A 17527-nucleotide genomic window follows, 5' to 3' on the forward strand; every position below is an offset into this window, starting at 1 on the left:
TATGATATGGGTGGTGGTAGCGTCCGAGGTACCACGTGCTCTCTGACAAGAAAGAGCACGACAGTTACCTGCTGCTGGGAAATTTCCACAGGGTTCCGGAAAACCGTCCAGAGCACGGTCGGGTAGCAAGGAGGTGTGGTCAGGGACCCTCGGTAGCGGTAGTACTCCTCAGGCCTCTTTGGCAGCAGCTCTTCAATGCTGAAACCCGGAATGGACACTTCTTGGCCTGGAGAGACATGTTGGGGGATGATGTCACCTTGCTCCCCAAGGCAGAGGTGCAGCTGAGCATATGACAGACTAGGAAGGTGAACTAGCCCCATTCTGAGCCATCTGATCCTAGGACTTGGTCACAGACAGTACCCGGCCCCCTGCATGGGTTCTTCTTCAGATCACACAAGGGTGAATACACTCTTCTCCAACAGAGGGTGAATACGCCTCCAAGGACCTCTCACCTTTGTACTTTACATCTTTAAGGTGACTGAAGATCTTGTCATATGATGGATTGAAGGAGCCCACCTGCAACAGAGATGGGGCAGGTTGAACAGGGACAGAATTCAATAGGCTGAGCTTGGCTTGACAATTGTGAATGGAAGGGCTCTGCTGAGGGTGTGTAATCACCACTGCTGAGATCCTCCCCAAAGGATGCACTTTACTAGCACAGTTATGATGCATCACTAGGTTGTTAGGGGGTTGGCGGAATGGTCCTGCCCTCTTGCATCTCAGGACATCCTATTTCCAGCTCAAGGCACTGGGGCTGGGGTGTCCCAGAGCAACAGGTAGAGCTTGTGCTCCTGATTATCTGGCTGTGAGCTTAAAGGCCACAAATAGCATGTGCTCTAACCAGAACTTAAGGGAGCTTGAGTTCATGCAAGCCAAGTCAGGCAAGTAAGTATGTTGAGAAACGACATACGTGCTATCTCCTTAGGGGGGAAAATGCAAGCAAATCAGGAGGTGTTCCCATGTTCTGGGATTAAGGAAAGAACTTATGCTGGGGTTCCTATAAAGGATGGAGCTTGGATGCTGGAAATTGTATCAGGCATGTGATGGGGCAGCAGTGAATGATTCCCCCACCCCCGACAGGCCCTGTCCAACTTGGCAATTCCTTGATTATGCAATAGGGCTGGAGACTAGGACTCATCTTTCCAGTGTCACCTAGGACATGCCCATTCCTGCTGTCCAGCCACAGAAAGGGCTGCCTCCAGGCCAAGAGAGCAGGAACCCTGTGGGGAAATAGCCCCTGCTCTAGAGTCAAGACACAGCCGAAACGGAACAGACGGGTGTGCAAGGAACCAAATGCCAAGTCTGATGTCATCCTGACATCAGATTTCATGTAAAATGCCTCTCAACATCTCTTACCTCTATGAGAACAGCTAGGACCGCGAGGCCTTCTGGCTTGTCACTGGCGATGCTGGCATTGGGGTACAGGTCCGAGTTATAAAAGACCATATGCAGCTGCAGTGGGAGAGGGGAGATGAGTTGCTATCCGTCAGGGGATAGGGACCCATGGGAAGCTTTCACTTTTGCAGGAAACTGGAATCCAATGGGAGGGACAGACCACCCCCATCCCTAGCTAGATTCGGCCTCCCAGACCCTTGCCTCATGGCCACCCCAGTGTTCCCTTTTCTCTCAGTCCTCTAGACTGCAAACTCCACCAGGCCAGTTTGTCCATCTTGTTCACTCATGGTATCCCAGGGTCTGATATGGTGCTTGAAAAGTACCAGGTACACAGTAGATACTGAATGAATGAATGAACACATTGGCTTTTATACTAGCTGTGAGAAAGCTTGGATACTTTGGAGCACTTCTCCCTTCTGATTCTTCCTACTTATTCTGGAGCCTGGGGCAAAATGGTCCCGTGTGGCTTGCCCAGCCTAAGCCCGGCCACACTGCATTTGATCTGGGGGCCGGGGCAGTACACCTCCAACTGTACCTTAATCATACTTGTACCCAGAGCAGGACATGCATTTATCTCTCAGGTGGAGACAGGCACAACATGACTTTTATACAGGTTTTATCAACTATATTTTAAGAGACCATGAAACAAAAATGCTACTCCATGAATGTAGACCCCAAAATACCATTCTAAACTCATTTTTTTTCAAAGCAGAAGTTACTTATCATTATTAAAGTGAGGAAAAGAGAAGTTTTTGAGAAATGTTGGGTTTAAAAGGTCTAGGTAGGGCTTCCCTGGTGGTGCAGTGGTTGAGAGTCCGCCTGCCGTTGCAGGGGACACGGGTTCGTGCCCCAGTCCGGGAAAATCCCACATGCCATGGAGCGGCTGGGCCCGTGAGCCATGGCTGCTGAGCCTGCGCAACTGGAGCCTGTGCTTCGCAACAGGAGAGGCCACAACAGTGAGAGGCCCGCATAGCGCAAAAAAAAAAAAAAAAAAAAAAAAAAGTCTAGGTAAACTCTGATGAGTGATGTTGATAATGAGGGAGGCTATGCACGTGTGAGGGCAAAGAGTATATGAGAAATCTCTGTATCTTCCTCTGCATTTTGCTGTGAACCTAAAATGCTCTAAAAAAAAAAAAGTCTTAAAAAATTAAAAAGAAACAGTCTAGGTAAGCATTAAGACATTATTATGACAAGCTCTGTCAATGTTTAACCTGATTTTTTTTTTTCTTAAGCAAAAAAAATGTTTATTTGGGTCAAAGAATGCGATTTGGGGCACACAGATTTGGGTAGCTTCCCAAACAGTGTCCTGCTAGGGAGTGAAAGGGGCTTTTAAAGGCAAAGAAGGGAGATTTGCATTACAAAGAATTTTGTAATTTTCAAGTTGGAGGCAGAAGCTAGTCTTGGCTAAACATGGTTGAATACTAGGGCTGTTACTAGAGGGAGGGAAAAGTTCGTTAATGTGACAAGTTGCAGGTGTTCTTGCAGAGTCCATGGAGTATTGGTGGTTTGGCCCAGTTCAGAAGTTCATGGTTCCCGCTGGTGAGGACGTGCATAAGGTTCACCTCCTTAATGGCCTCCCAGCTCCATTTTAAAACCCCTTGACGTAAGTGCCTCCATTTTATTTCACAGTCCTTTCTCCTGATTCTCTTGGAATCTGTCATCCTCCCCCTACATGACAAGGTTAAGTCTGTGATCTGAGACTCCCCACCAATTGGTTAGTAAATATTTCCATTTTCAGCTGCATTGGTGTTTGTTTCAATTGTCATTTTCTTTGTTGTCTCTTCTCTCCAGATGTGGCTTTTGCTTCAATATTAAAACAATTCCAGCCTTCAGGAAACAGGTGGATAGATATTTGTAGAGTGAAAGTGTTCCTAAAAATCTCAGATAATCCCTCGTTTCCTGCCAGAGGCTGCTCTAGCCCGTTCTAAAGGGTTATAGCTGGACCTCTTGGCAGTTGGCAAAAGGGGAATAGTTTGTATTACTTGTCATCAGCTTTATCCAGGAAATGAAGTTTGTCTTAGGTCTACCAGCAAGGCAGCTCTGCTCTTTGTCTGTTCTCTCTTGCCTTATGTGATGTGTTAAAATACATCCACAAATTCTTTGACTCGTTCTTCAGAAAGTAGAGCCTAATTCCTCTCCCCTCAGGTGTGGCATTGACTAAATGTCTTGCTTCTAATAAATCATGTAAGGTGGAGGTGATAATATATGACTTCTGAGACCCCATCATAAAAGGCAGTGTGGCTTTTGCCTTGCTCACACTTGGATCACTCACTGTAGAGAAAGCCAGCTGTCATGTCATAAGGGCACCCAAGCAACTCTATGAACAGGTTCATGTAGCAAGGGACTGAGGCCTCCTGCCAATAGCCAGCATCACCTTGTCCACCATATGAGCCATTTTGGAAGCAGATCCTTCAGCCCCAGTCAAGCTTTCAGATAACTGTAGCCCAGCCAATACCATGACAGCAGTCTCATGAGAGACTCTGAACCAGAGCCAGTCCCCTAAGTTGCTCCCAATTTTTTTACCCACAGAAACTGCAAGATAATAAATGTTTGTTGTCTTAAACTGCTAATTTTTAGGGTAATTTGTTATGTAGCAATAGATACCTAACACACTTTCCTTGGTTGAACCCCTATCTGGGCATCTTCACATCTTCACTTACTTCTAAATAACTCCTTCTCACACTTACTCACTCAAGGCGCCTAAGAACATATCTGGTTTTTTCCATCACCTTTGAATACCTCATATTTAAGGTAATATTTGTATCACAAACTCCCTTATGTCATGCCTTGGATTGATTTTTCTATGATCAATGTTATATTTTCTTCAGGTATTAAAGCTTTAAACAGTAAAGCATGTTGTTGGAAATGTTTATCATTCTTCACAGAAAAATTCCTGTAATTTTTGGGTAGTTTAAATATATTATGTCTATTCTACATTCTCCTTCTGGACATTAGGAGCTTATAGACATGACTTCATTCTGATAAAGCCCCTTAGACATGCAGGAGTGTCATCCTCCTACTTTGTTTAACCTGATTTTTAATCCTAAAGGTGGTATCACCTGTCCTCCAAAAAACTGTATTATATATGATCATGTGTATTTTAGTTGATTCTTTGCCTCTTGAGACTATGACACACTGAGATTTTACCTCCCTTTTCCTTTTTCTTCGTTAATCTCTTTTCCCATCTTATGTGATTATAAATAGAATTCAAGCATATTTTAATGAATACAGCTCAATGTTCCCCACTTTTCAAGTGGCCCTTTCTAATTAAAAAAAAATTATATCAAGTTATTTCTTCTTTTTAATGGTCCTGTATTAAGGATTTCTTAGGGGCTCCTCCTTTACCATCTTTCCCCCCCAAAGGATGTAGCCTCCACACTGCCCCACACCATCTTGGCCTGGCATTGCTTTGGGAAATAGTGCAGAACTCTATGTGGCTAAAACCCTGAAGGTCCTAGATCCTTATTTCTTATTTCTTAATTTATTTATTTATTGTCTATTTTTGGCTGCGTTGGGTCTTCATTGCTGCGCACAGGCTTTCTCTAGTTGTAGCGAGCGGGGGCTACTCTTCGTTGAGGTGTGCGGGCTTCTCATTGTGGTGGCTTCTCTTGTTGTGGAACACAGGCTCTAGGCGTGTGGGCTTCAGTAGTTGTGGCACACGGGCTCAGCAGTTGTGGCTCACGGGCTTAGCTGCTCCGCGGCATATGGGATCTTCCCAGACCAGGGCTCGAACCCGTGTCCCCTGCATTAGCAGGCAGATTCTTAACCACTGCGCCACCAGGGAAGTCGCGATCCTTATTTCTTTTTACAGCTGACCTTTGAGCTTGTGTTCTGTTTTAGCACTTTTCCCACTTGTTGAGATGAAATCAAGAGGAGGTGAAGACTAATACAAACAGAAGGGAATTCCCTGCTGAGAGGATTAAGAGAGTCTTCTTATATAGACTCAAGCCAGAAGAACTGCTACACTTTCAAGGACCCTCCATAGAGAATCTGCCACTTTAGGGTCACCTTGATGTTTTTTCTCTGTTATTGACATTTATGGTCCATCTTCACCAGGTTCTTGGTCTGATGATGTGGCTTAATAGCAGAAAATTCAGTAACTATTTTTAAATGCCCAAACCCTCTCAGCCTACACCCTAACTCCTTTACCCCCCGTGGGAAAATAGAAGCCTCCTTATTGCAGTTAGGCTGAAAGAAATGGCAGTCCTGGAGGTTCAGAGAGGGGCCTGGTCTGGAATATGTGCACTTCCAGTAGGGCCATCCTATTGGGCCAGAATTATAGCTCCTCCACCTCTTGTAACTCGACCTCTAATTAGCCTAAGACATTAAGCAGTTCGGCCTTTAAGAACAGAGGGGAATGGTCGCATCACTGTTTACCACAGGCTCCGTTAGCTAATCAGTAGCATTTATCCCTTTGTATTTATTGCCCTTTAAACATTCAGAACCACACCCCCAAGTGCAATCCCACGGGAACGCTGAAAAGGAGCAGGTCAATCCCCCAGCCTCCGCTGAACACTTGTAGTGCAGGAGCGAAGCTCTGCTCCTCTTCCTGTTTTCTTTGGCATTTGGGGTAGCACCTCAGGGCAACGTAACGCAACACTGTGATGATGTCCCAGGCTATCCTCAGTGAGTCTCTGATGGCCACAATGCCCTACGCGTTATAATGCCAGTCATCCCTTGATTTGTGGCCAAATAGAAGAGTGACCCTGGACCCGGGTCCCCAGGCTCCAAGCACAACCCATGCCCGAAAGGAAAGATGGGATGGGAAAAACTTATGCAAGCAGCATAGCATATGAAGAAAACGGAAAAGCTGGGGGAGCACTTAGCCTTGTATGATATGGCAGTGGGATGTCAGCCACACAAGCTGGTGGGATCTTAATCTGTGCAAACAGAAGAGCGATGTCTAGAAAAGGGGCATGTGTGTCCCACTGTGCCCCCCTGGGAGCACTCACTGCTTTCTGAGCAGCATCACTCAGTAAAAGACATGGAAACAAACTCAGCAAGTTCAGGAGAGGAAGGGAAGCGGGACACCGGGGGTGAGCTGCAGCGTGGCCGGAGTGGCCGTACCTTCCTGTGCTGCCAGCAGGGCTGGGGTGGGTGTGTAGAGTGAGACGGCCCCCTCCACCTCACCCCTTGTGCTCTGATCTTGTCTGCACACCAGCCAAGTGGAAGGGTGCCAGACCACCCACCGCCGGGAATCCTCTGCCAGCCGGGCCGCCCCACTCACCTCGGCAGCAAAGTGCTTCCCGCCCACAGTGTGCTCCGAGCCGTGAGGTTCATTCTCGTCCCCCCAGTGCAGGTGCAGCTGCGAGGCATTGTAGCGGGCCCCAAGGCCCTGGATGTGCATGTCCTTGGGCAGTTTCAGTTTCACTGCAGGGAGAGGAGGGGCAGTCTTCAGAGCCCTGGCCAGCTGAGTACTGCCTGAGAGCAGGTAGGCATCACCTGCCCAGGGCCTAGACAGGGGCGAGTGGATACAGCGAGGTGGGGACCAGAGAGATGCAGCCTGTAGGTCAGAAACCTGGGCTCTTTCTCTGAGAATGTACCCCTTTCACTAAAGGTATTCCAGTGGCACAAGCACCTTCTTGGTTCCCCTTGGAAAATGATGTCAGGAACTAATTTAGACCAATGGATGAACGTTTGTTTATATATCCATGTATTACACACTTGGCTATGAAGATAGAACCTGTCGTGAAGTATCTGCCAAGCTGTAGAATTATATAACAACAACAACAATAATAATCGCTCTTTATTAAGCACTTCTCTATTCTGGATATTAACGTACATAACCTCTAGTCTTTACAGTACACATCAATATGCCCATTTTCCAGATGAAACCTCAAGGAGTTTAAAATTCTCATCCAGAGTCTCATGACTCATAAGTAGTCAAGCCACGATTCAAATTCGGGTTGGTCTGACTCCAAAGACTGGGCAAGGCCCCCAGTAAACTGTGTGGCCCCTTGAGTTGTTCACGGTGCCCCAGAATTCACTCCCACACCATATCCAATAGGCCAAGGGGCTCAGGCCTGTCCCCTCTCCCATCCCAAGAGATGTGCCGCTTCTGAGAGATACCACCCCGGCAGAACCAGCCGAGCCCAGGACCTGCAGCATCCCCTGGAGAGAGTGGTCCAAGCATCCCTCAAGGCTCCCCTTTGCCCTCCTTCCTGGGTGCCTCAGTAGAACCCACCCTACCCCCTGCCCCGGCAGACAGAAGAGGCCAGGGAGCTGAGGAAAGCTCAGACACCCCTTCAGGTCTTGGAGGTCGCTCCCTCACCTGAATGGCCATTGTTGGTCAGGACAAATTGCTGGTTGGCAGACTCACTGTAGCCTTGGAAGCCAAGGGGCACAAGGCTGGCGTTGTACTGGAGGATGTCATCCTGCAGGTCTATTGGGGACTGCATCAGGCCCCCACATAATGGGTAGCTCTTGGACCAGCTCTTCTCCCCGTCGGGACCTGGAAGGAGAGATTCAGGTCCATGACTTAATCCGTTTTCCACTAAAGATTTTTCCTCACCTTCTAATTCTGTGTGCAATACAATCACTCCTTTTCTATTCCTTTCTTAATCCCTAGAGGTATACTCTTAAGGCCCAGAGACCCCAGCCTACAGAACCAGGTCATGCAAATGCCTCCAGACCATTTGCTTCTGAAGTGATGTGGGGAAAGAGGGACCAGAGCAGCCCCGTGGCAGGGACTCTGCAGTATTCTGTCCGTTGTTCATATTTCGACCCGACGCACGTCCATTCCACGTGAAGACCTCGTGACTCTCAGCAACTTAGCATCTGTGCATTGAACGCCTCCTATGAGCAGGAATTGCTCTGGGTCTTGGGGCTGCCCAAGCTGACATTCTAGTGGGGAAGATTTTTTTTTTTATTTTATAATTTTTTTGTGTTTTTAGAAGCTAAGGACATTTGTTGTTGTTGTAGTTTAAAACCTATGGCTCTCTTTCCTTTGGTACTTTTTAAAAATTGAAGTATAGTTGCTGTACAATATTATATGTTACAGGTGTACAATGTAGTGAGTTATTTTAAAATATGGAATGTATTCCCCATGTTGTACAGTATATCCTTGTAGCTTATTTTAGACCTAATAGTTTGTACCTCTCACTCCACTACCCCTATATTGCCCCTCCACCCTTCCCTCTCCTAGTGGGGAAGAATTTATTTAATCCGCTGGGATGTCCCCCGTTGGAAAAATTGGAGTCTGTCTCCAACTCCAGGTAGGTCTTTGAGGTTGGTGATATACAGGTATGATCTTCCTAATAGGAAACCCTTGAGGACCTTGACTCTGAATACCCACATCTAGAGCAAGTAAAAACCCCCAACCTGATAGGGAAGCTTGGAAAATATCAAGTAATTATAAGCCCGGAATCACAGAGCTAAATGCAATGTTTACGCTGGGGAAAAGTATGACAATATTACAAACTAATTATTACAATATAACTGACAAACTAGCAGTGAGGAGGAGCAAACTTATCAAATAAACCCTCCAGGGCTCAGGCTTCTTGCTAACTACCAGGTAATAGTCCTTCCCCTGGAAATGAAAATAAACAATCCAATCCCACGTTCACTTTCTTACTCCCACAAGGAAAAGTCTTTCAGGGATGTAAGGCTATGTTTAAAAGATTATCTCCCATGGTAATTAAGTGGATTTTCAAGCTGAGGTTTCTCCAGAAAAGTAAATAATTGGCAGGTCACGGCTCGTTAGAGTAGAACCATGGTGCCCTGTGGGCTCTCTAGGAGTTGGGAACCAAGGTTTGCCACCTGGAGTTCATTCATCAGTATTTCAGCACACGGAAACGTGTCACCTAGAGCAGAAGGGGAAGGAATACCACGTCTTCTGGGCACCCTTGCCATAGACCACGGCACCATTTCACAGGAGCGCGTGTGTGTACACCGGCCTCACAGAATCCCCATCCCCTACACCTTGTTCTCTAACTAGGGGACCTCACCTGAGAGTAGGGAGAGTCAGAAGCAAAACTTGGTGCCCACATTCATTTGAAATGCTATGACGAGTTGGTCCTAGGTCTGGACACACACAGGAGAACCCTCTAATATTTCAGGCTGTCAGCCTTCAGGTATACCTTTTCAGAAATGTTGGAGCTGGAAGGGATTTCAGACTCTCCAGCCCAGCCTCTCACTGGACACCAGTTTTCCCAACCCTCACATGTCAGAGTTTCCACCGAACTGTATTGTTTTTCTTTCCACGGCCTCAAAGCCCTGGACTCAAGGCAACTAAACTACACCAAGATGGCGACTGTCGGAGAGGCAGGCTGGAGGACACCAAGGCAGTCACTCCAGGGGGCAGACTGGATTAGGGCAGTTACTCAGCTGGGGGCAAAACCGAATCCCTTAGAGACCACAGGGTTCAGAGATGAAGCAGTCAAGAGGTATCATGCCAGCCCTGAGGGTCAGGAAGCAGCGCAGCTCCTAGGTGGCAGCCCTTCAAGAGTGAGGCTGCCAGCCTTTTCTCTCTCACAACGGCATCTGGGCCCACAGCCAGGGTGGCAGAAGCTGCCAGACAGGCATGAATGGAAAAACTCAGGACATGAAGAGGTGTGGCAAAGAGATCTCCCCTTGAACACATAGCTAAAGGGAACTGAGTAAGAAGGGCTTTCTTTTCCCAGAGCCAGAGCTCCCCTGAAGGTTTCATGAAGAGGGGACTGGGCCATCCCATTTCATCTCTGTGAACCCATGTCGTGCTTAGGATCACATGCATAACAGGCACTGAGTAAACATCTTCCCCAAAGAATGAAAGACCCCCAAAGAACAGAGAGCTTGGGGAAAGGTTATGAGGAGGAATTTTCCTTTTGCCCTAAATACTTTCGTGGAAGTTGCCCAAATTAGGTATTTGGGAGCAGAAAAGACTAAGGATATAAAAGGCAACAGAGGGCTTCCCTGGTGGCGCAGTGGTTGAGAGTCTGCCTGCCGGCGCAGGGGACACGGGTTCGAGCCCTGGTCCGGGAGGATCCCACATGCTGCGGAGCAGCTGGGCCCGTGAGCCACAACTACTGAGCCTGCGCATCTGGAGCCTGTGCTCTGCAACAAGAGAGGCCGCAACAGTGAGAGGCCTGCGCACCGCGATGAAGAGTGGCCCCCACTCACCGCAACTAGAGAAAGCCCTCGCACAGAAACGTAGACCCAACACAGCAAAAATAAATACATAAATAAAATTTAAAAAAAAAAAAAAGGCAACAGAGTCAGTGGTGGCAAAACCTTCCTAGGAAAGAGAAGCAGCTGTATTGGACCCGGAGACTCCAGCTTTCCAGCACCAGCCGTCCCCTGCCCTCCACCTCCGTGAGTGACCTCAAGCCAGTCACCTTCCCTGCCTTCGTCTCCTTTGCCCTTTGTACAAATGGGAGGGGTGGACACTATGTTCTGGAAGGTCCCTTCTGACTCTCAAGCTCTGAGATTTCTTAAGATTACTAGGACTAAGCACCTTCACCTCTGTATCAGGCCGGTTGGAACGGGTTGGAGAGAATTGCTCATCCAAAGGCAGTTCCTGGGCATGTGACGAGGTGCCCAGTGGGAACCAGCTGTGGGAACGAGGGCACAGGGCGCTGCTGCTCCTGGGGCTGGCGGGAGAGTGGGCAGTCCTGCCGGTTTGGGCTGCTGACCACTGGAAGCACTCGTCCTGAGTGCCCATCACAGGCCCTTTGGGCAGCAGGATCTAGGAAGCCTCTTCTATCCCTCCTCCTCCTCATGATGGTGATGGTGACGATGGTGATGTTAGTAGTTTTGGTCCTTACACCTCTACAACTCCATGGGGTCAACAAGGCAAGAATTGCCCCATTCTGTAGACGAAAAATTGAGATGAAGTGATTTGCCCAAAGACAGACTTTGGCTTAGTAACAGAGTTACCTTGCCTGGGTCACAGGACCTCCATGCCTTCTATTTCATTATTTATCCAGGAGATTTCGTGCACGCTCGTATCCTCCTTCTCCCATGACCTCCTTGAAGGCAGGGACCATGTCTCATTCACCCCTGCCTTGTCCACAATGCCTGGCATAGAGCAGGCCCTCACATGTTTCCTGAGCTGGATTCTCTTACTAATTTTCTGCTTGTTCCTCTCCAGGGAAGCATGCACCTATATTAAACCCCCTAGTTTCTCTCTATTCCCCCACATAATTTTCTTTTTCCTATAAAAAGTAAAGAAAAATGATGTTACTTGCTCAGGTTCAAAAGTTACCCTCCTAGCTTTCTAGTGTACCTGCGTGAGGTTTTGTTCTGTTTGGGGCCACTCATTGAAAAAGAAATCCGGTTGCTGGCCGGTAGCCTGGGAGACGATCTGCTGAGTATGGAGTTTCATTGCAGTTCACGGGACTCTCTGCCAGCGTGTGATGGCTGTGTCCCCTGCTTACATGGCTAGAGACGTTGTCAGAGCAGCCTCTGATCTCTGTGGCTTGTGAGTGAGAGAGGGAGGTGCCATGTGGCTGGGCACCAGGACACCCAGTATCAGGCACGTAGGCAGCAGGCTCCCTTCTGCCCTGCAGCCTCTGTGTGAGCAACGTCACTGCTGATCTAACACTGCACTTTCTTTTCGCTGGCAGCTACTGCCCAGGCTGTAATTTTTCAACTTGTTCTCAGCTTTCACACTCATGCCAAGCACTCTGCTGCCAGAAAACCTCTCCTGGGACTGACTCTTCCAAAAGAAGCATTTGTTTCCAGCTACCATCAAAATGTGACTTTTCTCTCGGGCTGTGACTTTGCTTCTTCCGTGGATTAGATTCCTCGCGTGATCATGATAAAGGAGATCATGTGTATCTCCCAGTTTGTTTTTCCAACTAAAATCAAGGCATTATTTCTTTCCAGTTCATGAATTTTTCTGTTTGAGGCAAAACAGAAGTGGACCAAATTTCTGTTTTGAATTGTAACAAGAGATGAACGTGGCACGGCTCAAAATGCCTCTCGTGCTTTCCAGCTGGGCATTATTGAGGCCCAGAGTACAAGACTTGCATTACCCGAGGACCAGAATTTCCTTCAGGGAAAATGTCAAATGCGTGCAACCGTAGAGGGAGGAGCAAAATGAACCCCATATCCCCGAGCTTCAACAACTAACAATCCACAGCCTGTCCACCTTCATCTCTACCACACCTGCTCTCCCCTATCCCTGGATAATTTTGAAACAAATCCAAATATATTTCATCTGTGCATATTTCAGTATGTCTCTAAAACATAAGGCTCTTAGAAAGAAAGTACAATACCATTACCACACTTAAAAGGTTAACAATTCCTTAATATTATTAAATCCAGTCAGAATTCAAAATTTTCCAATTATCTCATATCTTTTTAAAACATTTCTTTTTACAAACAATAAATGCTGGAGAGGGTGTGGAGAAAAGGGAACCCTCTTGCACTGCTGGTGGGAATGTAAGTTGATATAGCCTCTATGGAGAACAGTATGGAGGTTCCTTAAAAAACTACAAATAGAACTACCATACGACCCAGCAATCCCACGACTGGGCATATACCCTGAGAAAACCATAATTCAAAAAGAGTCATGTACCACAGTGTTCATTGCAGCTCTGTTTACAATAGCCAGGACATGGAAGCAACCTAAGTGTCCATCGACAGATGAATGGATAAAGAAGATGTGGCACATATATACAATGGAATATTATTCAGCCATAAAAAGGAATGAAACTGAGTTATTTGTAATGAGGTGGATGGACGTAGAGACTGTCATACAGAGTGAAGTAAGTCAGAAAGAGAAAAACAAATACTATATGCTAACACATATAGAATCTAAAAAAAAAAAAGAAAAAAAATGGTCAGAAGAACCTAGGGGCAAGATGGGAATAAAGATGCAGACCTACTAGAGAATGGGCTTGAGGACAAGGGAAGGGGGAAGGGTAAGCTGGGATGAAGTGAGAGAGTGGCACGGACATATATACACTACCAAATGTAAAATAGACAGCTAGTGGGAAGCAGCCGCATAGCACAGGGAGATCAGCTCGGTGCTTTGTGACCACGTAGAGGGGTGGGATAGGGAGGGTGGGAGGGAGGGAAATGCAAGAGGGGAGAGATATGGGGACATATGTATAACTGACTCACTTTGTTATAAAGCAGAAACTCACACACCATTGTAAAGCAATTATACTCCAATAAAGATGTTAAAAAAAAATAGGAATTTCAGAGTTTTAAAAAAACATTTCTTTTATTGAAGTATAGTTGATTTACAATGTTGCATTAGTGTCTGCTGTACAGCAAAGTGATTCAGTTATGCACATATCTATACATTCTTTTTAGTATTCTTTTCTGTTATGGTTTATCGCAGGATATTGAATATAGTTCTCTGTGCTTTACAGTAGGACCTTGTTGTTTTCATATCTTTTTAATGGTTGTTTGTAAAATTCAGGATTCGGAGAAGGTCCACATAGTGAAGCTGGTTGATGTGTTATGGCCTAGATCTCAATTTGATGGCACTAAGCCTTGTCAGAGGACAAGTGGCCCCACTCTTCCAAGGCTCAAAATCTCAGAGCCAGGCTGGCTCAGCCCATCCTTTGCCCTCGGGGTGGGTCATGGGGTCCCAAATTTCCACCATCATCACCACCACCCCGGTTAGGCCCTTACCAGGTCACACTGCAGAGGCTCCACGTGGGGTCCCCGCCCCAGCCTTTGCTGTTGCAGCCAGAACCAGGTGTAGCCCTGCTCCCGTGGTACCACCCATCCGTCCACTCCCTTTCTCCATAGCACGCCCTGCCCTGCCCCCGCCCCCAATAAAACAAAGCAGAACCGCAGCCATACCCACCGCAGTTCGCCCCCATGGTCAGGCCAGCTCCCCCATCCTCAGACCAACCTTCACAAATGTTCTTATGCTAAAAATCTGCTTACAATGCTGCCTTCTTTCCTCTCTACCTTCCAAATCTTGTCCATCTCCAAAATCCAGCTCAAGTCCTGGGCAAGCTACTCCAGCACTTTCTTCCTGCCTTGAACTCCTAGGCCAGATTATCCGGCTTCCTACAATGGTACAGTGCCTTGAATGGTCATTTAGCCATCTCACCTGTGACTGTTACTCTAAACCCGGTCCAGACTAGAACTCTGTCTGTAAGTTTTGAAGACCTTTGGAAGCCTAGAACTCTGTCACGTCCCTCCCCCGTGTCTGAGCATATAGTGGCATTTCCTAGACACTTAATGAATTGATTTGGAGGGTTTCTTAAGCTCATTTCAGAAATCTAGCCATAAAGGGATGGGAGAAGGGTGTGTGTGGGGGTGTGTGTGTGTGGTGTTTATAGGAAGATGAGGGTGACGAGAAGCATTTTTTATTTTTTTAATGAAGAGACTTGAGCACACTTCCACGTAGAAGGAAAGGGGAATAGAGAAGGAAGGATGGTTCCAGGAGAAGGAGGGGCTGATTCATGGAGTGTGGCCCTTAGAAGACAGTGGGGGAGGGGTGGACCCAGCCAGCAGAGGTAGAAATCACCTCTGGGCTGAAGGAGGCACTCCGTAAGTGTTTGCTGAATGGATCAGACCAGAACACTGAAGCCTTCCTGGAAAGGAAGCCCATAGAGTAAAAACCCAGTCAGAAATCCTAGAACTCAGCAGGCCTGCAGAGGTGATCAGAGAAGAGGATGGGCTGTAGGATGACAGACAGTCTCAGTTTCTCACATTCTGAGATGCATGCAGCCCAAGTACACCCATGAGCGTAAAAGAGTCAATGTGATTTTTAAAGTGAACCTGTATTTGGCTATTTTCTTACTACACCTTATGTCTTGTTTTAAAATTTAATACAATTTCAAAGCAGGTACAACAGTAAAGAGCATAGTAGCATGGCCCCGTGTACCCGTCTCTCCATGACTAATCTAGTTTCATCCATACCCCCCGCCCTATCCATTCCCCCTCCACTGGATTCCTTTGAAGAAAATCTATGGATGCATATATATAATTATAGGTAATAACTGTAAAAATAACCACAATATCATCTTCACATCTAAAAACTGTTAACTGATTTTTTTTTAATTTTTAAAAAAATCTTTATTGGAGTATAATTTCTTTACAGTGGTGTGTTAGTTTCTGCTTTATAACAGAGTGAATCAGCTATGCATATATCCCTATATCTCCTCCCTCTTGTGTCTCCCAGTGGTTTCTTTTTGTTGTTGTTGTTGGGGGTAGGAGTTTATTAATTTATTTATTTATTTTTGGCTGTGTTGGGTCTTCGTTTCTGTGCGAGGGCTTTCTCTAGTTGCGGGGAGCGGGGGCCACTCTTCATCGTGGTGCGCAGGCCTCTCACTATCGCGGCCTCTCTTTTTGCAGAGCACAGGCTCCAGACGCGCAGGCTCAGTAGTTGTGGCCCACGGGCCTAGTTGCTCCGTGGCATGTGGGATCTTCCCAGACCAGGGCTCGAACCCGTGTCCCCCACATTAGCAGGCAGATTCTCAACCACTGTGCCACCAGGGAAGCCCCCAATGGTTTCTTAATGTCATCAAATATCCAGTGCAAATTCAAATTTTCCCAATTGTCGCATACATCTTTTTTGGTTTTTTTTCCTATTTTTTAATTGAAGTATAGTTGATTTACAATGTGTCAGGTATATAGCAAAGTGATCCAGTTATATATATATATATATCTTTTTCAGATTCTTTTCCATTGTAGGTTATTATAAGATATTGAATGTAGTTCCCTGTGCTATAGTCTCATATATTTATGAAATAGTTTGTTTGGATCAGGGTCCAAATAAGGTCCATGTATCATGACTGGTTAATATGTCCCTTGAGTTTCTTTTAATCTATAGGTCCTCCTTTTATTTTTCTCCAACATGGGTGTATTTGCTCTGTACATACATATGTAGAGACTCAATACTGCCTTGGGCAAATAACAATTCATGCAAGTAAATGAAAGATAATTTTATTATTTTATGATCTGTTTGCAGACATGGTATGTGGTAAGTAAAACACTTTATGGGTTGAGCAATTTCTTACATTTATACATTTACGACATATACGTTACAGCATGTATTGTAATAATAAAAGCATATAGGGCTCCTTAGAAGATCAGAACTAGGTAATTACTGGTACAGTTTGATTGCTGTTTCTCACTGATTACTCTTTCTCACTGACTGCATCCTATGTGCTTAAGAATAACAAAAATTCTAGTGAAAATAAATATTGTTTGTAACTTGACTATATCCGACAAGTCTGGACAAAAAAAAAACAGTATTCATTATTATCCTATTATGACGTTTACCTTTTTGGGCCTAAGTCTGTCCCTCAGACCTGCCTGGCACCCCTGACATTTGTGGTAGCCACACTCTTGGGGTAGAGCCCTCAGTGTCTATGTGAACGCCTGGGCAGCCCATCCTGGGCCACCATCCCCAGGGCCTGTCTCTTTAGACTGGCTACCGAAACGCAGTCAGATCAAAACTTGCCCCAATGGATAAAACTACAGTGGCAAGGTTTTACACATTCTAGATGTTGACACACCTTTTTTTTAACCAACAGTCAAAGTTTTCGTATAATAAAAGCTTTTGGTCGGGCTTCCCTGGTGGCGCAGTGGTTGAGAGTCCGCCTGCCGATGCAGGGGACACGGGTTTGTGCCCCGGTCCGGGAAGATCCCACATGCTGCGGAGCGGCTGGGCCCGTGAGCCGTGGCCGCTGAGCCTGCGCGTCCGGAGCCTGTGCTCCTCAACGGGAGAGGCCGCAACAGTGAGAGGCCCGCGTACCGCAAAAAAAAAAAGCTTTTGGTCAGTCCCCAAGGTTTGTTTTGTAAGGGGATCTGACTCTAATAAAAATGCCCCCAGTCTGGGCATGTATACTTATATGAAAATGATCACAGATTGTGTATCAAAGTTGAATACACAATTAAATAGATTATATTTGCAATTTAAAAATGAATATTCAAATGTTGAATAAAAGAGAAAATTGCTAAATACCCCCCTTGGAGTGCTATTTAGTTTTGAAGTTCATTCGTTCATTTCTTCAACAGATGTGCCTTCTGTGGGCCAGGCACTGTATTTAGTATTAAAGATACAGTGGAGAACATGACAGATCTGGTCTCTGTCCTCATGGAACTTACATTCCAGTGGAAAAGCCTGATAATAAATTACGGATAAGAAAACCAATACATAAGTAAAATAATTCCAGTCTGCAGTCAATGCTATGAAGGAAATAAGCAAGGGCTATGATGGAGAAAAATGGAGGGA

The 17527-nt window shown here is 46.2% G+C and overlaps 2 protein-coding genes across 6 annotated transcripts in view; one reads left to right on the plus strand and one right to left on the minus strand.

Annotated features, from left to right (window-relative positions):
• APH1B (aph-1 homolog B, gamma-secretase subunit) overlaps positions 1 to 17527 on the plus strand; it is a 116335-nt gene that overhangs the window by 64327 nt on the left and 34481 nt on the right. The window lies entirely within an intron of this gene.
• CA12 (carbonic anhydrase 12) overlaps positions 1 to 17527 on the minus strand; it is a 69165-nt gene that overhangs the window by 13067 nt on the left and 38571 nt on the right. For all 4 annotated transcript variants that reach the window (XM_067749681.1, XM_067749664.1, XM_067749673.1 and 1 more), the window contains exons 3-7: positions 7667 to 7846; positions 6623 to 6765; positions 1357 to 1452; positions 453 to 516; positions 69 to 226 (exon numbers count right to left, since the gene is read on the minus strand). In XM_067749681.1, coding sequence (XP_067605782.1) covers positions 69 to 226; positions 453 to 516; positions 1357 to 1452; positions 6623 to 6765; positions 7667 to 7846 — 641 coding nt within the window. The remainder of the gene's footprint in view (positions 1 to 68; positions 227 to 452; positions 517 to 1356; positions 1453 to 6622; positions 6766 to 7666; positions 7847 to 17527) is intronic.

Source organism: Pseudorca crassidens, chromosome 1 (genome assembly GCF_039906515.1).
Source record: "Pseudorca crassidens isolate mPseCra1 chromosome 1, mPseCra1.hap1, whole genome shotgun sequence".
Lineage (NCBI taxonomy): Eukaryota > Metazoa > Chordata > Mammalia > Artiodactyla > Delphinidae > Pseudorca > Pseudorca crassidens.